Raw genomic sequence first — 26,239 nt, 5'->3', positions numbered from 1 at the left:
TTTAAGAATTAAAAATAAACAAAGTTGATATATTTTCTTGAATGTATCCAAGTATTATTTTAACATAAAGTCAAATATAAAAATAATCAATAAGTTATTATACCCTTTTTTGGTACTAAATCAGGTGTGTATTTTACACTTAGAACATGTCTCAGTTTAGAAGTGCTCAATAATTACATCATAGTGGCCACTGTAGTACCGTACCACACAGTTTGAAGTGATTTATATATATTAACTCACTGAATCCAAGCAATTACCATACGAGGTAGTGTTGTTATTAGTTTAAGTACTATTATTATTAGTAACATTTTACAGGTAATGAAACTGAAACACAGAGCATGTGCCAAGCACGGTCTTAAGTGCCCTATGTATAATGACCCTAAAAGGTAAGTGCTATTGTCACTCTCATTTTACAGGGGGGAAAAATGGTTCAGGGAAATAAATTGACCTGTTCAAAGGTCAGGCAGCCAGGAACTGGTGGATCCAGGAATTCAGTCCCACCATCTGATTTCAGCGCCTAGAGAATTAAACACACAAAAACAGAGCTTTATAGGGGATCTCCCCAACCCAGTGAATTAATTTTTTACTTATTTATTCATTGGTGTTTTCTGGAAGACTTCCATTTGGAGAATAAAAAGAGATTTTACTGCTGAAAACTAAGACTTTTAAAACCACTGGATTATATGATCCCTGAGGTATTTCAACCTGATATTCGTGGAAAATACAAACCACTTTTAAAATAAAATCTTTGCACTCTTTCTAATTTTGAAACACATTCTATACCTTTGGTTGTGTTTTTAATACAGAAAGCTTTCTCTTGATCAGCCACTTACTGGAATTGTTTGGGCCATTTTTTTCACCCTTTTGTTAGATGTTCCAACTTGTTCGAGTACCTGTTGTATAACAAAAAAAAAACAAAACCTGTTGCCATCAAGTCAGTTCCAACTCATAGCAACCCTATAGGACAGAGTAGAACTGCCCCATTGAATTTCCAAGGCTGTGATCTTCACACAAACAGACTAGCATGTCTTTCTCCCAAAGTGGCTATTGGGTTCAAACTGTAAATTTTTCGGTTAGCAGCTTAGTGCTTAACTGTTGTGCCACCAGGGCTCTGTATTAGCCAAATTCTTTTGGTATCTGAGGCCAGACCTCAAGGAGCAAAAGAGTTCTATGAACGTTGCCACCACCAAGGAGTATTTTACCTGAATGGCCTCCAACCAAAACCAAACTCACTGCTATCCGGTCAGTTCCAACTCACAGCCATCCCCATTGGGTTTCCAAGGCTGTAAATCTTTATGGAAGTAGATCACCCCATCTTCCTTCCACTGGTTAGCAGCCAAGTGCCTCACCCACTGCGCCACCAGAGCTCCTTCCTGAATTGCCTTCTATACACTAAGTAGCCATTAAACTCAGTTTTACAAAGGTTTAATGGACACAGCCTCTAGTCCTAGGAAAGTTGTTATCTGCTAGAGTGGGTCAGAAAATGGAGAAGCACAGGACTTCTGTCGATGAGCCTCTGAAGCCTGTGATAGGTCCTAAGTAACATGGAGTCTTAATTATAGCTAGGATTAAAATATAATCATTTCTAGAATGGGCATGAGAGTAAATTGAGAAAAGTATAAAGAAGAAAACAACTGGCCACAATCCTCTCACCTAACTAGAAATGGGAGCAACACACTCTGTTGCTGTTGAGTTGGTTCTTACTCCTAGCAACACTGTAGAACAGGGTAGAACCACCCCATAGGGTTTCCAAAGCTGTAATCTTTATAGAGGGAGCTCTGGTGGCATAGTGCTGAAGGCATTTGACTGCTAACCAGAAGACTGGCGGTTCAAACCTACCAGCTCTCCTCGGAAGGAAGACTGGGCAATTGACTTCTGTAGAGATACAGCCTTGGAAACCCAAGGAGGGGTTGCTATGAGTCCAGTCAACTCGACGACGGCAGTAAGTTTGGTTTGTTTTGAATCTTTATGGAAAGGAGCCCTGGGGGACAGTGGTTAAGGGCTTGGCTTCAGCTACTCCATGAGAGAAAGATGTGGCAGTCTCCTGCCATAAAAGTTACAGCCTTGGAAACCCTATGGGGTACTTTTAGTCTATCCTGTAGTGTTGCTTTGAGTTGGAATCACAGCAACAGGTTGTCTTCACAGAAGCAAACTGCCACATCTTTCTCTACCAAAAGGACTGTTAGGTTGGAACTACCAACCTTTGGATAGCAGCCAAGCACTTAACCACAGTGACACCGGGGCTCCTTAAATGGTGTACAAAGATATAAATTAAAATTAAGTGTGTATTTCTTTTATCCCCAGAAATAACCATTTTAATAGTTTCTTTTGTATCTTCATAGGTGAAAAATGTGTGCATCTGCCAACATACACATGTATATTCCTTTAAAAAATTTTTTTTAAAAAAATTTTTTTTTATACAAGGGGATCATCATTCTGTATATACTTTTTCTTCATCCCCCACCCCCCACTTAGTGTATCATGGATACTTTCCCTGTTTAACACAAATGCTGCTGTTGTTGTTGTTGTTGTTGTTATGTGCCGTCGAATCGGACCCGACTCATAGTGACCCCTCCTTGGGTTTCCAAGGCAGTATCACTACGGAAGTAGATTGCCCCATCTTCCTTCCGAGGAGTGGCTGGTGGATTTGAACCATCAGCCTTCTGGTTAGCAGTCAAGTGCCTTAGCCACTATGCTACCAGAGCTCCCTTTTAACACAAATGTTGTTGTTGTTGTTGTTGTTAAGTGCCATCGAGTCGTCTCTGACTCATAGCGACCCCATGCACAGCAGAACGAAACACTGCCCGATCCCGCACCAGCCCCACAATCCCTGCTATACTTGAGCCCATCATTGCAGCCACCGTGTCAATCCATCTCATTGAAGGCCTCCCCCTCTTTCGTTGACCCTCCACCCTACCAAGCATGACATCCTTCTCCAGGGAATGGTCGCTTCTTACAACATGATCAAAAATAATAACACAAATAGATCTACTTAATTTTTTTTTCCAATTTTAATTAATTAATTTTTAAAAAATTGTGATTTGGGTGAAAGTTTACAGAGCAAATTCATTTTCTGTACAACTTTTGAGACACATTTTATTTCATGATATTGATTATAATCCCCATAATATACCAGCTCTCTTCCCACTCCCTCCCTGTGGTTACCTCTTCCCTGTATCTTTCTTATAAAGAAGCTCTGGTGGTATAGTGGATAAGACCTTTGGCTGCTAACCAGAAGGTCAGTGATTCAAACCCACCAGCTGCTCTGTGGGAAGATGAGGCAATCTACTTCCATAACGATTTATAGCCGTGGAAACTCAATGGAGGTCACTATAAGGTGAGATCAACTCGATGGCAGTGGGTTTGGTTTTTTTTTTTCCTATGCATTCCTGCCCTCCGAGCAATCCCCCTGTGCAAATGCTGCCCTTAGATCTAACATGGTTGATTCTTCTAAGGAGTGTGCCTACCTGATGTAAATGTTCGTCTTATAGACCTGCTCATTGTCTGGCTGGTCTACTTAAGTGTTTTTGATAGCTGCATGATAGTCCTTGAAATAGATCTACCATAATTTATTTAACCAGTCCTCTATTAGTAGACGTTTACGAACAATGCTTCAACAAACATTTTTGTGTAAGTGTATCTTGGCTTACTTTTTGGAGTATATCTGAAGGGTATACTTCTTGCAGTGAGATTACTGGGTCAAGGAGTGTGATTATTTGATGTTATTGTTAGGTGCTGTCAAGTTGATTCTGACTCATAGTGACTCTGTGTACAACAGGATGAAACATTGCCCTGTCCTGCACCATCGTCACAATCCTTGCTGTGCTTGAGCCCATCTTTGCAGCTACTGTATCAATCCCTCTCATTGATAGTCTTATCTTTTTCCTCTGAGCCTCCACTTTACCAGGCATGATATCCTTCTCCAGGGACTGGTCCCTTCTGACCATGTGACCAAAGTAGATAACACAAAGTTTGGCTGCTCTCACATCTAAGGAGCGTTCCACCTGTACCTACTCCAAGACAGATTTGTTCATTCTTCTAGCAGTCCATGGTACATTCAGTATTCTTCACCAACACCAAAATCGATTCAAAGGGATCAATTCTTCTACACTCTTCCTTATTCACCATCCAGCTTTCACATGCATATGAGGTGATTGAAAATACCGTGGCTTGGGTTAGTCTTCAAAGTGACATCTTTGCTGTTCAACACTTTAAAGAGGTCTTTCACAGCACATTTGCCTAGTGCAATATGTCATCTAATTTCTTGACTGCTGCTTCCATGAATGTTGATTGTGGATCCAAGTGAAATGAAATCTTTGACAACTTTAATCTTTTCTCCATTTATCATGATGCTGTTTATTGGTCCAATTGTGAGGATTTTTGTTTTCTTTATGTTGAAGTGTAATCTGTACTGGAGACTGTAGTCTGATCTTCATCAGTAAGTGCTTCAAGTCCTCTTCACTCTCAGCAAGCAAGGTTGTGTCACCTGCATATCACAGGTTGTTAATGAGTATTCCTCCAGTCCTGATGCTGTGTTCTTCTTATAGTCCAGCTTCTCGGATTATTTGCTCAACGTACAGATTGAATAAATATGGTGAAAGGATACAACCTTCTTGATTTTAAACCATGCGTATTCCCTTGTTCTGTTCGATTGACAGCCTCTTGGTCTATGTACAGCTTCCTAATTAAATGTTCTGGAATTCTCATTCTTCACAATGTTAGACATAATTTGTTACAATCCACACCATCAAATGCCTTTGCATAGTCAATAAAACACAGGTAAACGTCTTTCTGGTATTCTTTGCTGTCAGCTAAGATCCATCTGATGTCAGCAATGATATCCCTTGTTCCACACCCTCTTCTGAATCCAGCTTGCATTTCTGGAAGTTCTCTGTCAATATACTGCTGCAGCTGTTTTTGAATTACCTTCAGCAAAACTTTGCTTGTATTTGTTACTAATAATATCGTTTGATAATTTCCACATTCTGTTGGTTCATCTTTCTTTGGGCACAAATATGGATCTCTTCCAATCAGTTGGCAAGGTAGCTGTCTTCCAGATTACCCGGCATAGATGAGTAAGTGCATCCAGAGCTGCACCCGTTTGTTGAAACATCTCAGTGGGTATTCCATCAGTTCTGGAACCTTGCTTTTTGCCAATTTTTTTCATTGCAGCTTAGAATTCTTCCTTCAATACCCTGAAATGACTGAACATCAACCAATTCCTTTTTGTACAGTGATTCTGTGTGTTCCTGCCATCTTCTTTTCATACTTCCTACATCATTAAATATTTTACCCATAGAATCCTTCAATAATGCAGTTCAAGGCTTGAATTTTTCTTTAGTTCTTTCAGCTTGAGAAATGCTAAATGTATTCTTCCCTTTTGGATTTCTGATTCCAGGTCTTTGCACATTTCCTTTTAAGATTTTACTTTGTCTTCTCAAGCTGCCCTTTAAAATCTTCTGTTCACCTCTTTTATTTCAACATTTCTTCCTTTCACTTTAGCTACTCTCTGTTCAAGAGCAAGTTTCAGAGTCCCTTCTGACATCCATTTTGGTCTTTTCTTCCTTCCCTGTCTTTTTTGGTCTTTTTCTTCTTTCCCTGACTTTTTGCTTCTTCAGGTATGATATTCTTGATGTCATCCCACAACTTGTCTAGTCTTCTTTGGTCACTGATGTTCAGTGTGTCAAATCTGTTCTTCAGATGGTCTCTAAATTCAAGTGGGATATCCTCAAGGTCATATTTTGGCTCTTAGGGATTTGTTTTAATTTTCTTCAGCTTCACCTTGAACTTGCCTGTGAGCAATTGGTGGTCTGTTCCACAGTCAGCTCCTGGCCTTGTTGTGACTGAAGATATTGAGCTGCTCCATCACCTCTTCTCACAGATGTGGTCAGTCTGATTCTGTGTTTCATCTGGCGAGGTCCATGTGTATAGTCACCATTTATGTTGATCAAAAAAGGTATTTACAATGAATAAGTCATTGGTCTTGCAAAATTCTTTCATGCAATCTCTGGTGTCATTTCTATCACCAAAGCCATATTTTCCAACTACCAGTACTGCTTCTTTGTTTCCAACTTATGCATTCTGATCACCAGCAATAATTAGTATGGCTTGATTGCATGTTTAGTCAATTTCAGACTTCAGAAGTTGGTAAAAATCTTCAATTTCTTCATCTTTTGCTTTGATGGTTGGTGTATAAATCTCAATAATAGTAGCATTACTTGGTCTTTCTTATAGGTATATGGATATTATCCTATCACTGACAGCATTGTACTTGAGGATAGATCTTGATCATTTAACAGTTATAAAAAAAAAACCAACTCACTGCCATCAAGTCAGATCTGACTCATAGTGACCCCTCCTTGGATTTTTAAGGGGGTATCACTACAGAAGTAGATTGCCCAATCTTCCTTCTGAGGAGTGGCTGGTGGGTTTGAACTGCCAACCTTCTGGTTAGTAGTCAAATGGCTTAGGCACTACATCACCAGAGCTCCTCTAACAGTTATTTATATATATACATATACATATACATATACATATGATATATATATATATATTGCCAAATGAGCCTCCGGAAAGGGTGCTTAGTTTATCCTCCCATCAGCAGTGTGTGAGCATGTCTGTTTCCTAGTACTGTCACCAGCACTGGTGTCATCAAACTTGTATGTGTTTGTGTGTATTTTTTCCTCCCTTTCTTTCCTATCCCTTCCTGCCTTCTGAGCTTTATCCCTGGACAAATGCTGCCCTCTTGATTGCCTGTGGTTGATTGTTCTATGTAGTGCATACCTCCCTGGTGTTATTGTTCACCTGTAGCCTTGTCTTCAGCAAAAGTTACTTGAGTGTGTTATTGATTATATAGTTCAATAATTTCCTTGTTTTGTTGGATCACCTTTCTTTTGCATGGACCCAAATACGGATCTCTTCCAGTCACTTGGCCAGGTCGCTATCTTCCAAATTTCTTGGTGTAAAGGAGTGCCTCCAGCACTGCATCTGTTTGTTGAAACATCTCAATGTTCCGTCAATTCCTGGAGCCTTGTTTTTTGCCAATTCCTTCAGTATAACTTGGACTTCTTTCTTAAGTACCATCAGTTCTTGATCATATCCTACCTCCTAAAATGGTTGAATGTTGACCAGTTCTTTTTGATAGTGTGTGACTCTGTGTATTCCTTGTCTTCTTTTGAGGCTTCCTGTATCATTCAGTATTTTGCCCCTAGAATCCTTTAATAGTGCAACTTGAGGCTTGATTTTTCTGTCTTCAGTTGTTTAATCTTGAGAAATGCTAAGCATATTCTTCCCCTTTGATTTTCTAGCACATTGTATTATAATACTTTATCTTCTCCAGCTATCTTTTAAAATGTTCTTTTCAACTCTTTTACTTCATTATCTCTTCCATTTGCTTTAACTACTCTCTGTTGAGGAGCAAATTTCAGAGTCTCTTCTGAAATCCATTCTGTTTTTTTCTTAAAAGAGCAAAGATCTCACTGTGAAGACTAAGGTGGGCCTCCCTCAAGCCATGGCATTTTCAATAGCCTCATATGCATGTGAGAGCTGCACAGTGAATAAGGAAGACTGCTGAAGCATTGATGCATTTCAGTTGTGGTGTTGATGAAGAATATTGAATGTGCCATGAAGTGCTAGAAAAATAAACAAATCTGTCTTAGAGGAAGTACAGCTGGGATTCTCCTTATAAGTGAGAATGGCCAGATTTCATCTCTTGTGCTTTGATCATGTTATCAGAAGGGACTAGTCCGTGGAAAAGGATTTCATGCTTGGTAAAGTAGCCATAAAACCAAAACAAACTCAGTGTCATCAAGTAGGATCTGACTCATAGCGACCCCCCCTTGGGTTTCTGAGGCAGTATCTCTATGGAAGTAGATTGCCCAGTCTTCCTTCTGAGGAGTGGCTGGTGAGTTTGAACCGCCAGCCTTCTGGTTAGCAGTCAGTGCCTTAGGTACTGTGTCACCAGAGCTCCCTGGTGAAGTATAGGGTTAGCAAAAAAGGGGAAGACCTTCAACAAGGTGGATTGACACAATGGCTGCAATGAAGGACCCAAGTATGGCAATGATTGTGAGGATGGCACAGGACTGGACAGTGTTTTGTTTTGTTGTACATGGGGTCACTGTGAATTAGAGCTGACTTGATGACACATAACAACAACATAGGCCTGTTTTTTTGTTTTTTCCTGAAAGTTGAGCCATGGAGGTAAGTTTGATCTGGGCCTGAAGGGTATCTAAGAGTCATAGTGTGTGTATGTGGGAGGGGGGGCAGGGCAGGGTACAGGTATGTGTGTTCCATTAGTGTCTATCAGACCAGTAGGCCTGGTCTTTTTTTTTTTTATGATTTTGAGTTTTGTTGTATATTTTTCTCCCACTTTATCCAGGACCTCCTCCTATTATGATCCCTTTCAGAGTGGTCAGCAGCGACAGCCTGGCACCATCTAGTTCTTCTGGTCTCAGAGTCATGGAATCTGGGATTCACGTGGTCCATTAGTCCCTTGTACCCATTGTTTCCTTGCATCTTTGATTAAACTTATATTTTTCAGCTCTGAAAGGCTGATAGTGTTTTTACTGATTTGCATTTCTTTGACTTAGAATGATCTTGAGCATCTTTTCATATGTTTACTGGTTAGAATCATTAAGATTCTGATGTACCTGGATAGTCACTGATGTGAGGCAGCTTTGTAGGTACAAAGGCAAAGAGTAAGGAAAGTGCTATTTTTGTTTAGAGATTTATTCAACAATATTTACTGTGTCCTTACTGTTTAAAATACTATGAGGATACAAAGCCTTACAAGAACCTCTTCTGCTAAGTAGCAATTGTATTCTTTATCAAGGTTGAAAATTCCTAGTGCCTTCAGGCAAGGCTGTGAGAGGGTCTCAAAAGTTGAGAATCTGGGTAGGGCCCTGTTTCTCTAGGAGTGTCGTGGAATCTAAGAAGAAAGTGATATGAGCAGGACTCTGAAAGATAAGGAGGAGTTGGAAAATTGGAGATAGGGGTGGGTGTAACAGCTTGAGGCCCCTCTTGAGGAGAGAGGTGGGGAATGAGACCTGACCAGGTGGTTGAGCTGAGGTTGAATGCTAGGTTGGAAGTGGAAAGCTGTTGGGGAACTTCTCAGCCACTCTATTTATTCAAAAGCCTTGGGCAGCATAGGAGATACAGTTGGCCAAAGATCTGACAATTCACAGATTTGTAGCAAAAAATTTAAAAGAAAATTCAAAAACAATTTTGGGGCACTTTCTTAAAGCAGTTCTGACTGTTCTTGTTTTTACTGTATAGAAACAGCAGTTATACAAGGTTTTTGTTGTTATGTGCCATCGAGTCGGACCCGACTCATAGCGACCCCTCCTTGGGTTTCCCAGGCAGTATCACTGTGGAAGTAGATTGCCCCATCTTCCTTCCGAGGAGTGGCTGGTGGGTTTGAACCACCAGCCTTCTGGTTAGCAGTCAAATGCCTTAGGCACTATGCCACCAGAGCTCCTTATACAAGCTTAGATACCCGATATCATAAATACTGTAGAAAGATAACCCCTGGGTCAAGATTGGGGAAAGTGCTCTCAGGGAATGTTGATGAAATTTTGCAAAAGGCACTTGTATGACATTGGCTGGTAGGAGTCTAAATCAGTGCAACTTTTTTGCAAGACAAGTTGGCAACCTTTTCTCAGAATTTAAAACACCCGTATACCCTTTGACCTAGGATACATTTAAAGATTTTATGTTATAGATATACTTGTAAATGTACTTAAGTAAATATGTGGGAAGATATTCATTGTCACAATGTAACAATAGCAATCCCTAAAGTCCATTTTATGGGATCTGGTTAAATAATGCTGAATCTATATAGTGGAACAGACACAGTCCCCGCGTGGAACAAATGGTTATGCATTCAGCTACTAACTGAAAGGTTGACAGTTGGAATTCTGCCAGAGACACTTTGGAAGAAAGGCCTAGGGAACTGCTTCCGAGGGATCACAGCCACTGAGAACCCTGTGGAGCAGTTCTACTCTGACACACCTGGGGTCGCCATGAGTCAGAATCGACTTGATGACAGCTGGTTTATAATGGGAGACAGTGCAGGTTTTTTTTTTTTTGGTTGGTTGGTTGGTTGTTTTGTACAGTGCAGTTGTTAAAAGTACCAGGTAGATTTATATCCACTGACATGGATTGATCTCCAGGATACAATTAAGGTGAAAAAAGGCAAGATGCAGGGGGATGATTCAGAGGGATCCCATTTGTATATAAAAGAACTAAAATAAAAATAAAATGGCAGAAAGACCATCACAGACGGTATTAGCAGAAACTTCCTGTGGAGAGTAGGACTAAAGAAGGGAAGAAAGAGGAAATAATACAGTTTTGAAACAACCATGTGCTATATAACTTTAAAAATTTATGAGAACTAACTTTCTATCTTAAAATATATTTTAGAATAAAATAATACAGAGCCCTGTTGGGGGTGGGGTAGAGTTTAGTGTGTCATAGCAGAGAAGTGATGCATTTGACAGACACGCTTCGTAGACAACTTCGGGGACTATGAGCTAAAGCATCTCACACAGTCTTTTTCTTTTCTTTTAAACAGTGTATTGCTCCAGGAAGGTGGGTAGATGGTATAAGGACCTACTTCTGACGATCATAACTGCCACTGTTTAGCTTCTAGCCTGGCCCTCTGCTGGGGCCTTGCATGTGCCATCTTGAGTACTGTTCTAGAAGCTACATGTTATTAACTGTTTTCCCTATGAGGACTGAGACAGAGATGCTTAGTAACTTGCCCAAGGTCACATGGCTGGTCAGTAGCATCAGTCGCAGGACACTGATTCACATCTGGGTCTTTTGAACTCTAATGCCTCAGTTTTTTCCTGTTGTGCCACAGTGCGCATCAGTAAGGAGCATGGAAAATGAGGATATGATGCCAATAAAGAGAAAAGAGGATTAACACATAAATCAGAGACTGTTGCTCCAAGACAGTGTGGAGTAAAAGGTTAAAATTTACTGTTTACTGGCGAGGGCAAACCCCAGAAAAGACAGAGACAAACAGAAGAAATAGAAGAAAATAATATTGCCCCAAATCCTACCACACTGAAGTAACTATCGTTGAAATTCTGGCGATTTCTGCTTTAGACTGTGTGTGTGTGTGTATGTGTGTATATTTGGACCCTTGTGCACATACACCTGCACATACAGCCCCTCAACATACACCTCCCAAGTGTCCCCCAAAAATATAAATGTTTTTCAGATGATATAATTGCTCGTATATTGGCACTAATGGTGGGTATTTTGAACATTTGCAACTTTAAGATTAATTATTGTTTCAAAATATATACATATATTTTATTGGGACATTACTTTCTTTTTTTTTTTATTAAAACAACACTTGTTTATTAGTTCATAGTTCCGTAGCTTATAAGTCTGGCATGGCATGGCTGGGATACTACATTTAAAAGTATGTTTTAAAGCAATGAGATCATGTCATTCATACCCGAAACAAAACTTTTTTTGTGTAATATATTATGAATATCATTGTGTCATTTGGACAAGCGTCCAAAAATATATGAGACAGTGCAAACTTTCTTTTGTCCCCATGATTTAATTATCCTATTCCTAAATTTATGCTTTGTATTCTGGGACATAATTATGTTTTCTTTTTGAATCTCTGCTTTGAGTTTAGTGCATACTTCCTCTGTATTATGACCTCCCCCTTGCTATAAACGAAACCAAACCAAACTCACTGCCATGAGTTGATTCCAACTTACAGTGACTCTCACTCTGGGTTTCTGAGGAGGTAAATCTTCATGGAAGTAGATTGCCCCATGTTCCTTCCACAGAGCAGCAGCTGGTGGCTTTAAACGCCGACCTTCTGGTTAGCAGTCAGTGCACCACCAGAATGCCTTGTGGAGGAGGCTATTTCTGCTTCATATAACAGATTTGGGAAGCAGGTTCCATGGCCCTGGTAATCCTTATACCCTCCCTCTGTTGTCAGCCTTTGCCTGCTATGCCACAATCCCTGTCTCCTCAACATTTTCTTGTTCATTCCTAACTTGCCCAGAAACACAGCTAGTTATAGGCAGTAGAGATGATTCAAACTAGATCTAACTCCAAAACCCACACTCATAACCACTCTGCCTCTCTTCTTCCCGTGGTTTGTTGTTCATAACATATGCCAACTCTGGTCCAGGACAGCAAGGAGGAGGTAGACCTAGTCTTGTCATCAGTAAGCTTGTGGCCAGGGACTGTACTCAGTCTGTATCCTGATTCTGAAATCACTTGAAAGCCTAGCAACTATACACAGTGATACTGTTTCTGAAGACTTGCTGGCTAATTCTTGGGCAATAGTAAAACATTTTCTTAAAATGAACTTGATAGAGTTCATTTATGGCTACTGAGAAGTTTCACAACTTTTGAAGCCACGATTGTGAAAGAGAAGGAGGAGAAAAAGGCTGTCAGGGTTAAAAATGTGAACCCTGCGTGGGGTTGATACTTGTCGGATTTTGGGATTTTGCTTTTTCTCTCAAGAGTCTGTGGTTGGATGGACTGGTGAACACTGATGAGAGAATAGGAATTGTGCTGATGTTCTGTGTTACTCTCTTCACAGCAGTTCTCAGCCCTGACAGAAGTGCTTTTCCACTTCCTCATGGAGCCAAAAGAGGTGAAGTACTTTGTGATAAAGAGAGTTCCTGAGTGGGGGGTCTGTGGTCCTGAGATGCTCAGAAAGTAAAGGCTGGTTTGTACTCTTTCCTTGTGCAGGTGGAACGGTTTCAGGCTCAACTCTCTGAATTTGCCAGCACCAATCAGATAAGTCTTGGCCCCCTCAGAGGCATTGTGAAAAGCCTCCTGCTGGTCCTGTATGGTAAGTGGCCTCTGAGCAGCCTGGCCAGGGACATTACCTGACACTCTTCACTCCACAGAGTCCATAAGCATGAACCAGACATGGGTGGGGCACGCACAGTAGTCTCGGCAGGGAAACCAAGTCAACAGGTAATGGTAGCGTGGTGTCTGTAATGGAGGTGCTGTGTAGAGCAGCACAGCTCCAATGCAGTGCACACCCTGGCCTAGTTCTCTAGCTGTTGTCTCACCTTGTATGTGGTAAGTAATGGAAATTGATGGCAAATATTCTGACACTTGTAACGATTTGACAATGTCTTATTTTTTTAAAAGTCAGAATTATATCTCACATTGATAGAAATCATGAAAAAGATTTACATTTTCCCACATTATAGCAAAACATTTCAATAGATAAGAGATTAACCATAAATAAGATTTTGCTGATTTGTCTAACTGAAACAAGAATTTACGTTATTTAGAGTAAAGGAAAATGACTTAGATTGTTTAAAATTTTTAAATTCAGTCTTAAAGAACAGGCCAATGTTGACCCGTCTGAGACGAGGTAAAACAGCATCCCAGGTGGGAGAATTGTATTTATTTTAACTTTTTTTCTCCTTTCACTCATGTTAATATGTGTCTTCCCTCTAGTTGGTGGTTTATTCTCCCTTTCACACCCACCCCTGGTAACCATCAAAGGATGTTTCTTTTTTTTTGTGAAATGCTTTTCTTGACTTATTACAATAGTGGTCTCATACAGTATTTGTCCTTTTGTGATTGGCTAATGTCACTCAGCATAATGGCCTCTAAGTTGATCTATGTTATGAGGTGTTTCACAGATTCATCATTGTTCTTTAATGTTATACTATTCCATTGTGTGTATATACCTTAGTTTGTTGATCTGTTCCTCTGTTAACAGCATTTAGGTTGTTTCCATCTTTCTACTATTGTGAGTGCTTTGATGAACATTGGTATACATTTATCTGTTCATGTCATGACTCTTATTTCTATAGGATATATATCTAGTAGTGGGATTGTTAGATTGTATGGCATTTCTATTTCTAGCTTTTTGAGGAAACACCATACCATTTCCCAGGTGGTTGCACCATTTTACAGTCTACTGGTAGTATATGAGGGTTCCAGTCTCTCCATAACCTCATGAGCATTTGTTGTTTTCTGTTTTTTTGAACTTTGCTGTTAGTGCTGGGGTGAGGTGATATCTTGTTGTTTTAATTTGCATCTCTCTAATGACTAATGATCATGAGAATTTCTTCATGTGTTTGTTAGCTGCCTGAATGTCTTCTTCAGTGAAGTATCTACATGTCCTCTGACCATTTTTTAATTGTATTATTTGTCTTTTTGTTGTTAAGGTATTGAAGTTTTCTCTAAATATTAGAGATTAGCCCCTTGTCAGATATGTCATTGTGAAAACTTTCTTATTCTGGGTTCTCTTTTTACTCTTTTGATGAAATCTTTAGCTGCTCAAAAGTGTCTTAATTTTTAGGAGGTCCCAGTCATCTATTTTGTCTTCTGGTGTTTGTATATTTTTAGTTATATTTAATAGTGTATTTATGTCCTAAATTAGGGGTCCTGAGTTTATTCTTATTTTTTCTTTGATGGTCTTTATGGTTTTTGGTTTTATGTTCAGATCTTTGATCTAATTTGACTTCATTTTTTGTATATGGTAAGAGATATGGGTCCTGTTTCATTTTTCTGCAAATAGATACCCAGTTTTGCCAGCCCCATTTATTAAACAGTTCATCTCTTCCCCAAATAATGAGTTTTAGCCTTTTTCAAAGATCAGCTGTCCATAGGTTGATGGATTTACTTCTGGATTCTCAGTTCTGTTCCATTGGTCTCTGTGTGCTTGTAACAGTACCAGACTGTTTTAATACCATGGTATAGTGGTTTTGAGATTGGGGACTGCGAGGCCTCCTACTTTGTTTTTCTTCTTTACTAGTACTTACTTATTCAGAGTCTTTTTCCTTTCCATATAAAGTCAGTGACTGGCTTTTCCATTTCTTTATAGAAGGATGATGGACTCTATATCTGGATTATATTGTATCTGTAGATCACTTTGAGTATTGCTATTTTCACAATGTTAAGTCTTCTGTGCACGAGCATTTATATACGTCTTTTTTGGTTTCTTGTAATAGTGTTTTGTAGTTTTCTTCATATGGGTCTTTTGTGTCGTTGGTTATATTTATTCCTGAGTACTTCATGCTTTGAGTTGTTCTTATTTGTACATGTTAAAGATGAGTGATAAGCTGAACTTCCTAAGATCTCAGACCAAAGGTGTATCAAGAGTTGGGGGCTTAATTTGTTTGTTTCTGTCTGGCACCGTCCCATATCTTAGTGAAGTTCTTTCCCTCTGCCCTATTTTATTTTGTTATTTTTAACTATGTCTTAGCTTCTTTTTATTTGTTTTTTGTATAAGATGTAGAAGTTTGTGTAAGGTTTTAAGGGGTAGGGGGAACCTTTGCATTCCATAAAAATTGACAGTAAAGCACCTGGCCAGAAGAGTTGAAGGGTCACCAGATGCCAGCTCCCATCCCCAAAACATGGTCTCCATGGGATAGAGGCGATCTGGGCAGAATGCTATTCCTTCCTCCCAAAGTGGTCCCCTGTTCCTCCAGCCCCCAACCCAAGCAATTACCAAACATGTGGAATCAGATTTCCAGTTTTTCTTCTATCTTTAACACACCACAGTTATTTCATAATTTTTTTGTTTGTTTGTTTTACATTTTTTTACACCAGTGTAGCTAAAAGGTAGAAGGGGAGGGGAGGCAGGCAGTGTATTTTATGCCAGTAAATGGGAAGGGGGAGAAAGTGTGGAGGCTGGGTTGAACAGAAAGCACTTGGTCTCTGTGGAAATACAAAGTTTCGATAACAAAATGTGGTGGGAAGTAGGCCTCAGAGGTGAGAGGGTGTTTATCGCCCCTGTACTGTTTTGTGCTCATGACGTTCTGGGGGATTGAACCAGAACATCCCTGAGGTTTCTTCCAAATGTGAAATTTTTAATCTTTTCTTTTTGTGATTCTTGCATTCTTTGCCGTCATGGCAGGTTAAAGATCTGCAAACCACAAGGCTGGATGAGATTGAAGTCCTTTTTAATATAGGAATAAGTTTTCGTTATAAACATTTAAAAGGTGCAGAGCTATAGAGAGTCAAAAGTAAGATCTCTTTTATTCTCCTTCCCCAAGCTCATCCTACTTTTGTCCCTAGAGGTAATCACAGTATAGTTTTGGCATATACCCTTTTATCTTTCATGTATACTTTAGCAGATATGTACATGTATAGTCATATAGTTTTTAGTTTTTCATAAATAATAGCACACCACAAAATTGCTCTACAACTTGAGTTTTTCACACCTTGAATGTCATGGAGATCTTTCCACACCAGTATATATTGTTCAGCTGTGTTCTCTTAATGGTTGTGGTATAGAATAAATGTGTCTTCTTTTAGTTAATCCCTTTCCTATTGCTGGACATTTTAGTTCTCATTTCTCACTTTTTAAACAATGTTGTGGTGAACATTCATACAATATTCTTATACTCATGTATGTATTTCTGTAGTATAGATGTTCAGAGTGAGGAAGAAGAAGGATTTATTCCATTTTCTGGCCTACAGCTTTGGTAATGGATTTGTTTGAAGGTAGAGATTTATCTACCCAATAGGCGTTGTGGACACTAACTTTCAGGTGACCCCTGTCTAGTGTCCCTGCCTCCATTTCCTGACTTTCTCATCTCTACCCACTACTCTACTACATTCTGTCAGACTACCGTCAGTCATTCCCACCTCTTGAACTCCAGCCCCTGAGCTGTCCCGTTCAGAAAACCTTCCTAAACCATTTCCATGCACTGTGATCACCCCTTCCTCTCAACTTCTGAGATATGTTGTTTGTTTGCACGTATCATTTTGGGCCATAGTCATTTATAGTTTTCTGTTACTCATACTGTTTTACATGTGTCTGTCTTGTGACTCTAACATGTATTTAAACATAAAAACTAAACCAGTTGCTGTCAAGTAGATTCTGACTCATAGGAACCCTTTAGGACAGAGCAGAACTCCCCCATAGCGTTTCTAATGCTATAGTCTGTACAAAAGTAAACTGCTACATCTTTATTCTGTGGAGTGGCTGGTGGGTTCAGTTAGCAGCTAAGCACTTAACCAGTGCTCTACCAGGGCTCCTTAACAGATAGTTAGTTCCCCGTAATCTGGGGTGGGTCCTAAGCCATGGTTTCAAGCAAAGTGATGACATACAGCAAGTGCATACTGGCTGGTGGTGGTATTAGTTGCCATCAAGTTACTTTTGACTCACTGCAATTTTCCGTTTAGAGTAGAACTACTCCATGGACTTTCCAAGGCTCTGACCTTTTGGAAGCAGGTTGCCAAGCCTGTCTTCCCAGACATTTCTGAGTGGGTTCAAATCACCAACTTTTTGGCTTGACCATTTGTGCCACCCAGGGACTCCTTATGCTGGATGAATTGAACTGAATTTAGGAGATGTTCTCGCCCTCTCGGGGGATATTGGGTTTGTATTTTTAAGTAGGCTCGATTATCAGTATTAATAACATGTAATTTTTTTCTTTCTTCATCTTCTTTTTTTAATGTCAACACTTTATTATTGTTCATAGAAAAATGGATGTAGGTAGCAAACAGATTAGGGTTGTATGAGAAAAAATCCAGTTTGTAGAGGTTCTGAGTGTAGGACTCTCCCCTGTCAGGGGCAGCATCTGCCCTTGTTTGATGCCCTTTTGCAGATGCAGCACTGGTTGCACTTAGTAAAGCTCACAGGGCAGTATAGGAGCAGCAACTCTTCTTGGAGGAGGTGCATTTGCACTCTTCACATTTGCAGAAGCTAGTACGGGTACAAGAGCCACCAGTGGTGCAGGAGCAGTTGGGGTCCATTATGAGCAAGGTGAGGCCAGAGGTCCAAAGGCAGGTGGTGAAGAGGCTGCTAGGCTGGTGGAAGGTGTGCTGGCAGATCATTTGTTGTAGCTGCAGACAACACTGAGGAGCTCCTACCATCCAGTCTAGAGATGGGCGTTGCAGGTTCACTCAGATTGGAATTTTGTTCACATGAGCTAATGAAGCCATTTGACCCTGAACCTTTTGTCTTATCTGAAAGTCACCCTGAGTTTCTTATCTGAAAAACAGAGTAGTAAGAGCAGTTCTTTTTTTTTTTTTTAATTTGATTTTGATTTGGGTGAAGATTTACAGAGTAAATTCACTTTTTTTTTTTTTTTTTTTAATTAGGATTTGGGTAAAGATTTACATAAATTCACTTTTCATACAGCAGTTCACATAATATACTTTGTCTCATGTCATTGACCAAAATTTACAATGCAACAGCTCCCCTCCCACTTCCTCCCCATAGTTACCTCCTCCCAGTGTCCATCCCTCCATACTCTTCTGCGCCCTGAGCTGTCTCCCTGTGCATAAGCAGCCCTTCTTTCTCCCATGATTGTTCTCTCCAGGGCATGTGTCTACTTGAGGTAAATGTTTAATTCACATGCCTGTATTTGTTTGGCTGGAAACCACAGGTGTGGCTTCAATTCTAGACCTGCAGGGCAGCTAGGGGCCATAGTCTCAGTGGTTCTACCAGGCTCTATTGGACCAGCAAACCTTGTCCCCCCCTTCTCTTTTTTTTTTTTTTTTTGCCTCCAAATGATTTTGAGTTTTGTTCCCCATTGTTCTCCCTCTCTATGCAGGATCTCCTACATCCCTTCCAAGTGGATGACAGTGGTAGCCGGGCACCATCTAGTTCTTCTGGTGTCATAGTTGTATAAGTTGCAGATCAGATGGTGTACCAGTCACTAGGACTGATTGTTTCCATTAATTTTGATTTTCTTCTTCTTGACGAGGAGAGACCCATTGTTGCATCTAGATGGCAGCTTACTAGCTTTTAAGATCCCAGTCGCTACTCGCCAAAGTAGGCGGTGGAACAATGTTTTGTATAGTATGTTATGCCAATTGAGCTTGATGTCCCCTGCGACTATGGTCCCAAGCCTGCAGGATCAACTACTCGGTCGCTCTGGGTAGCTGGCTGTGACCAAGCAATGACCATAACCTTGCCCCTTGTCAGCTCTACTATACACCTGGGAATTCTGATCATTACATAAACTTATAGGCCCATTGTCTGCCAACCCTATATATGTTCTTGGATACACTCCCCATTTAGACATAGCTAATTGTTTAGCCTGTCCTCCTATCTATCTGTCCATATACCCATGTTTGCTTTCACTGACAACTCAGTACTGTATATGCAAAAGGGTTCATATTTGTTGAATAAGAGCAGTTCTTGATATTGTTGTTAGGGATCACAAACCAAAACCAAACTCACTGCTGTTGAGTCGGACCCAGCTCATAACAACCCCTCCTTGGGTTTCTGAGGCAGTATCACTATGGAAGTGCCTCATCCACTGTACCACGAGAACTTCTATTGTTAACGATAAATGAGTTAATTTTATACAGTCACTTAATAGGGTGCTTAATAAACTAGCCTTTAATTATTGGTAGTTAAGCTAGTTTTCAATCTTATGCCTCAATATCAGATTATGAGACTGAACTTTTCTTCACCTAACGGAGAGGATAGGAGCTCTGGTAGCCTAGTGCCTAAGGCATTTGACTGCTAACCAGAAGGCTGGCGGTTCAAACCCACCAACCACGCCTCAAAAGGAAGGTTGGGCAATCTACTTCCGTAGTGATACTGCCTCGGCAACCCAAGGAGGGGTTGCTATGAGTCGGGGGCGACTCGACGGCACACAACAGCAACAACACAATGGAGAGGATCTGAATTCATCTTCTGACCACAGAATGCCTCCAAGTTCTAGAATTGAGGTCTCTGGTGTGCTGAAGGCAGCTCTGGTGGTGCAGTGGTTAAGGCATTTGACTGCTAACCAAAAGGTTGGCGGTTTGAACCACCAGCCAGCCACTCCATGGGAGAAGGATGAGGCAGTCTGCTTCTGTAAATGATTTACAGCCTTGGAAACCCTATAGGGCAATTCTGCTCTGTCCTATAGAGTTGTTATGAGTTGGAATTGACTTGATGGCAGTACTTTGGTTTGTTTAACTTCTCAGCTCTCAACAGTTCCTGTTTGTTTTCCTTTAATTTTTTGCACAGATATTTCCCTCATGGCAGTTTGACTTTTCCTGTAGGATTTTCCTGCTTGAACTCCTCATTTCTGCCAGAGTCTCTCCTAAGAAGCTGAGGTTGTTGCTTAGAAGTCTCTTGGCCTCTTTCTCATCCCTTGGCCTCATTCTGTGTCCTTTGCTTTCTAGCCCTGAAGGCTGCCATCACAAAACAAGCTCCTACCCTTCATGCCTGGTTATGCCAGGAATATCTGACCAGATCCCCACCTCTGTTCTCCCATCCTAGTCTCCATTTTGCCCTGTAGTACTCCTACGGTATAACTTGGACCCTGCTGCTCCTCCCAGCTTCTTACTATGTGTGATGAAATCTGTAGCCCTCAGTTTATCACTTAAGACCTTTCCCAATCTAATCTGAAATGTAAAGCCCTTTAGGCCTTCCATTGTCCGTCCTCCTCCTCTCTTATCCTGGTTGTCAGACCTCATTATAGAAGTATAACTTGTTATGACTTGAAGGGGCCTCAAGAACCCTCCAAATCAGTCTTCCCCAGGTTGGGGTTTCCGTCAGTACAAGGCTTCAGTGGTCAGACCCTCCCAGCCTTGGAACCTTGGAGATTCACATACACATTAACATATGGCAGGCTCTGCAAAGTCTTCAGTAAAGAAACCTGCTTAACCAGTAATTTTGAGACATATTTAACCACAGAATCTTCTTTTTTGGGGAGGGAGGTGGTCAAGTAAAAGCTTTGTAAAGTGCTGATCTGGTCTAACCTTTGTTTTAGAGATGAAGAAACTGAGGCTTAGAGAAAAGGGTAAGTGATTTGCTTAATATCTTACAGAGGAAGAGTTGGCGCTAGAGCCTTGTGCAGTTGGCTCAAAGCCTCATGAATCATTGCTACTTGTTCTTTTACTATTTAGTTTGTAATTCTTTTTTTTTTTTTCTTTTTACTCTGATTTGGGTAAAAATTTACATAGCAAATTGGTTTTCCATTCAACAATTTGTACACATTTAGTACGTAATCCTAAAAGCCTGACTTGAGCAGACACCAGTCTGTGGCCAGATTGTTTCATCTGTACCCCACCTGCTTCTCCCCACTGCTCTCCAAACTGGATTAATTAATTAATTAATTAGTTTTCCCTTCATCTAAGTTAACATGTGTCTACCTTCTAGTTAGTGGTTTACCCTGCCTTCCCCACCCACTCCTGGTAACCATCAAAGAATATTTCCTTTGAAATTTCTTTGAAAGCCTTTCTCTTGACTTTTTAGAATAGTAGTCTCATATAATATTAGTCCTTTTGTGATCAACTAACTTCACTCAGCATAATGGCCTCTAAATTCATCGACGTTATGAGATGTTTCGCAGATTTTTGTCATTGTTCTTTAATGTTGCATAGTATTCTGTTGTGTGTATGTACCATAGTTTGTTGATCCATTTCTCCATTGATGGCATTCAGGTTGTTTCCATCTTTTTGCTAGCTGTTGTGAATGGTGCTGTGATGAACATGGGTGTGCATATCATGTCACATCCCTTATTTCTCTAGGATGTCTACCTAGTAGTGGGATTGCTGGATTATATGGTATTTCTATTTCCAGCTTTTTGATGAAGCACCTTACCATTTTCCACAGTGCTTGTACCACTTGACAGTCCTACCAGCAGTGTATGAGGGTTCACAAACTGAATTGTTTTAAAGCACATCTCAGATATCATATCATTTCATCCCAAAAACCTTGTTATGTAGCTCTAAAAGATAAAGGATTTTTTTCCCTTATCAAACTGCATCATTATCACATCTAAAAATATGCAGCCACTGTTCAAATTCCCCCATTGTCTCCTGCACTTAGTTTGTTTATGGCTGGTTGCTCCTATCCGGATCCAGAGAGGGCTCCACATTGATTCTGGTTGCTAGATGACTCTTGTATTCTTATTTGTCAGTATAGCTACTTAACCGGGGTGAGACCTTGAGCAAGTCACTAACCTCTCTGAGAGTCAGTTTCTTCAGCTACAAAACAGCTAATAATACCTCATACATAGTTATAAAGATCAAGAGAGATAAACATAAAGTACTCTCTTCAGTGAATGGTAGCTACACTGCTGCTATGGTTATCATCATTATTATGATCATGGATTGTCTCCTAGACTAGATAACTTGGTGGCACGGGCACTATTTAAGCCTGTTTGTATTTTAATGCTTAGCAAGGTGCCTGCCCTTGTGGGTGCTCAGTAACTGATTGTTTTTCATGAAAAGGTGACTCCCCTTCCCCACACCCCAAGGAATTCTTCGTGGTTGGGCAAAAAAGAATAGACAATATGGAATGGTAGTCACAAGTGGTATTTAATCAAATGTTGAGCTAAGCCCCCTGTTTGGTTTTTTTTTTTACCTCTGAGAAAAAACTCACTGCTGTCAAGTCAGATCCGATTCATAGCGACCCTTCCTTGGATTTCCAAGGCGGTATCACTACAGAAGTAGATTGCCCAACCTTCCTTCTGAGGAATGGCTGGTGGGTTTGAACCGCCAGCCTTCCGGTTAGCAGTCAGATGTCTTAGGCCTAGTGCCACTCTAACAAATGCCACAAATGGCTGGTTTTAAGCAAACAGGAGTTTTATTCTCTTACAGTTTAGGAGGCTAGAATTCTGAACTTTAAGTAACAGTGCTAGGGGCTGGGTAAAAACCCCTCAACCTTGGGCTTCAGCTCTGCCTCTTGCTCCTGGCCCACTGAAGCTGCTTCTCTTAGTTCAGACAGCTGCTGGCTGCTGAAGCTGATAAACTCCAGGTCAACAAATAAAACGGTGCAGTCCCAAGATTACCAAACAACATAGCAGTGACTAGTTCAAGTCCAGAGACAGTCCCAAGATCAGCAGGAAATGTGGCAGGCTGCTGAATGAAGACTTGGCTACATACAGGGTCCGAGTGTGCCAAAAAGCTGCCTTCTTGGTGGGGACCAGGTTTGCTGGTCCAATAGAGCCTGGTGTAACCACTGAGACTATGGCCCCTAACTGCCCTTCAGGTCTGGAATTGAACCTACAACTGTGGTTTCCAGCCAAACAAAGTACAGGCATGTGAGTTAAACATTTACCTCAAGTAGACACACGCCCTGGAGAGAACAATCATGGGAGAAGGAAGGGCTGCTTATGCACAGGGAGATAGCTCAGGGTGCAGAAGAGTATGAAGGGATGGACACTGGGAGGAGGTAACTATGGGGAGGAAGTGGGAGGGGAGCTGCTGCATTGTAAATTTTGGTCAATGACATGAGACAAAGTATATGTGAACTGCTGTATGAAAAGTGAATTTACTCTGTAAATCTTCACCCAAATCCTAAAAAAAAAAAAAAAAAAAAGCTGCCTTCTTGCGTACCAGAAGCAGACCACATCCCTAAGGCAGCTACTCAGCTGCTCCAGTAGATTCCATCATAGAGTTGGTGAGAATAACTTATTATTGGGAATAAGTATATCTAGCCGCCCAGCCACTCAACACCAGGCCCAGCCAAGTTGACACACAATTTAACTATACCCTCTAAGACCTGCAGCTTCACTACACTCTGCTACTGTCCTCCATGGCACTTTTCATCTTTGAGTACTCTTCTCTGATTTACTTGTTATATTATTGTTACAGTGTTTCTCTTTAGAAAGTAAGCCTCATGAAGGGACATTGTTGTCTGTTCAATTCACTGATGTCTCCTAGCGTCTGGCACTGGCATGTGACAACTGCTCAGGGAACACGTGTAGTGACTGTGACCTCTGTTCCTCCACAAGCCTCTCAGGATGGATTCATCGTGCCAGCCTTCAGGGTCAGTAATTCTTGAGTGAATGCAGCTTGCCACCCTTTCCTGTCTTCTTCTTCCTCTGGGAATTTTCACCAAGGCTTAATTCTATTCCTTGGTTTTCCTTATTATGCTGAATAAGCTTGTTGTTGTTGTGTGCCGTGGAATCGGACCTGACTCATAGCCACCCCTCCTTGGGTTTCCGAGGCAGTATCACTGTGGGAGCTCTGGTAGCATAGTGCTTAAGGCATTTGACTGCTAACCAGAAGGCTGGCGGTTCAAACCCACCAGCCACTCCTTGGAAGGAAGATGGGGCAATCTACTTCCGTAGTGATACTGCCTCGGCAACCCTAGGAGGGGTCACTATGAGTCAGGTCTGACATGACAGCACATAACAAGTCACTATGGAAGTAGATTGCCCAGCCTTCCTTCCGAGGAGTGGCTGGTGGGTTTGAACCATCAGCCTTCTGGTTAGCAGTCAAGTGCCTTAGGCACTATGCTACCAGAGGTCCCTGAATAAGCTTACATAGACTTTTTTGCCAGAACACTGATTGCTGAATTTTCAACTGTTTTGGGCAAAACTGAAATTTCACTGTCACATAAACCTCTCTCTGTCTTGTCCCTCAGACTCTTTTACAACAATGAGGGTTTGACTAAGGTAACTATTCTGGTGGAAACTGGTGCTCCAGGACTTTATAAGCATTCCATCCCAGATGAGTATCTGTGTTTAGAGAAGGACATTCTCATACTTCCCTGAGTGACATGTACCAGTGACTCCAGCCTTGGAATTCACATAATTTTCTTGACTTCTAGTCAAGGCTGCAGGCTGTCACGTGTCTGGCATTTTCTTAGGACACAGGAATCAGCAAAGGAAAAGGCTGAAAAAGAAGTTGAGAGTGTGACGCCTTGCATGATGAGAACATATTTTTAAAGTATGGCTCCTGCCCATCCAGGGTGACTACAGAAAGGAAAGCTTGCGCTTTGGCCCTTGTAGCTCAGTAGCCCTCTTTGTTGGTGACTTTTGTGGCACTGCCCTGTACTGCTTCACTGGGACAACATATCTGAATGACTTGGAGTAGAAAGAGCTTGGATTTGGGGACCCTACAGTCTGTAAACCACTTGGCTCTGCCACTTGCTGGCTGTTGTGGCAATGGGCAATTCATTTAACTTTATTTTATTTTATTTTTCAGTAATGTTTATTTTTTAATTACAGGAAAGTATCAGAAAGGAAACAAAAATGGCTCACAATGCTTCTACCTTCACAGAAAAATAAAATACTACATGCATGTGGTTAGAATAGGAGCTCTGGTGGCGTAGTGCCTAAGGCATTTGACTGCTAACCAGAAGGCTGGAGGTTCAAACCGACCAGCCACTCCTTGGAAGGAAGGTTGGGCAATCTACTTCCGTAGTGATATTGCCTTGAAACCCAAGGAGCGGTTGCTTTGAGTCAGATCCAACTCGATGGCAGTGTGTTTGGTTTTTTGGTTTGGATGTGGTTAGAAAATTTTTAAATGACAAAATGGAAGGAAATAAAAAAATAAAAGACACCTTACCTAGTTCCTTTCCCCAAAGATATCCACTATTAAGTTCCTTGTGTATCTGTTTAGAAAAAATGTGTTTGCCAGCTTAGCTACTGGATAAGAATATAATTAAAGATATAAATAAGTGTATATTACATATGTCTCTTTTAATTTACACTAAAGGGATCATACTGTGTAGACTGTTTTGCCCCTTTTTCTTTTAGTTATAGCTTTCAAATTGGCACACCAAGCTCTACCTCATTCTTTGAAGGACTATATAGTATTCCATTGTATGGATTCTTTCATTCAGCATCTGTATATTGAGTGCCAACCAAGAAACAGTGCCAGGCAGTTTCTAGAAGCTTGGGATTCAGCATTGGACAAAACGAGCCAAGTCCTTGTTCTCAGTGAGCTGATATTTCTAGTGGGAAATCGACAATAAATATATAACTGAAAGCTGGATAGATACAAACGCAGTGCAGAGAAATACAGCATGTGTAAGAGCACAGGAGCTCTGGTGGCATAGTGCCTAAGGCACTTGACTGCTAACCAGAAAGTTGGCAGATCAAACCCGTCAGCCACTCCATGGAAAGAAGACTGGGCAATCAACTTCCATAAAGATTTGCCACCTCAGAAACCCAAAAGGGATTGGTATGAGTTGAAATTGACTTGATGGCAGTGAGGTGTTTGTTTTTTTTTTTTAAAAAATAAGGGCACAAGTGAAAGGTAGTAAAGTTTTAGGTAAGTGGTCAGGGATCTCTTCAGAGCAGCCTGAATGAAGTGAGGGATTGAGCCATGTGAGGATTTGAGGAAGGGTGTTCCCAGTGAGGGGAACAGCAAGCACAAATGCCCAGAGGTAGGATCCTGTCTGGTACCATGCTACAGGGTAAGTAAAGGGGAGAGCATAGGTGTCCTAGAGGAGGCCAGATCATGCAGGGAATTGTAAAGGCTTTGGATTTTATTGTGAAATGAAACTAGGGCTATTAGAGGGTTTTTGAGTGAAGGGAAGCTGTGGTTTGACAAGATAGACATGGTCTGTTAAGTCTTTTTTTTTTTTTTT

The 26,239-nt window shown here is 40.8% G+C and overlaps 1 protein-coding gene across 1 annotated transcript in view; it reads left to right on the top strand.

Annotated features, from left to right (window-relative positions):
• Positions 1–26,239, top strand: part of COMMD7 (COMM domain containing 7) — a 43,745-nt gene that overhangs the window by 1,177 nt on the left and 16,329 nt on the right. Inside the window, exons 2-3 of the mRNA XM_007934551.2 lie at positions 12,581–12,634; positions 12,733–12,835. Of these exons, the coding sequence (XP_007932742.1) occupies positions 12,581–12,634; positions 12,733–12,835 (157 nt within the window). The remainder of the gene's footprint in view (positions 1–12,580; positions 12,635–12,732; positions 12,836–26,239) is intronic.

Source organism: Orycteropus afer, unplaced genomic scaffold (genome assembly GCF_000298275.1).
Source record: "Orycteropus afer afer isolate SDZICR_OR568_19922 unplaced genomic scaffold, OryAfe1.0 scaffold00020, whole genome shotgun sequence".
Taxonomy (NCBI): Eukaryota; Metazoa; Chordata; class Mammalia; order Tubulidentata; family Orycteropodidae; genus Orycteropus; species Orycteropus afer.
Note: the sequence above shows the minus strand (reverse complement) of the source record. Positions and strands in the feature narration are given on the sequence as shown.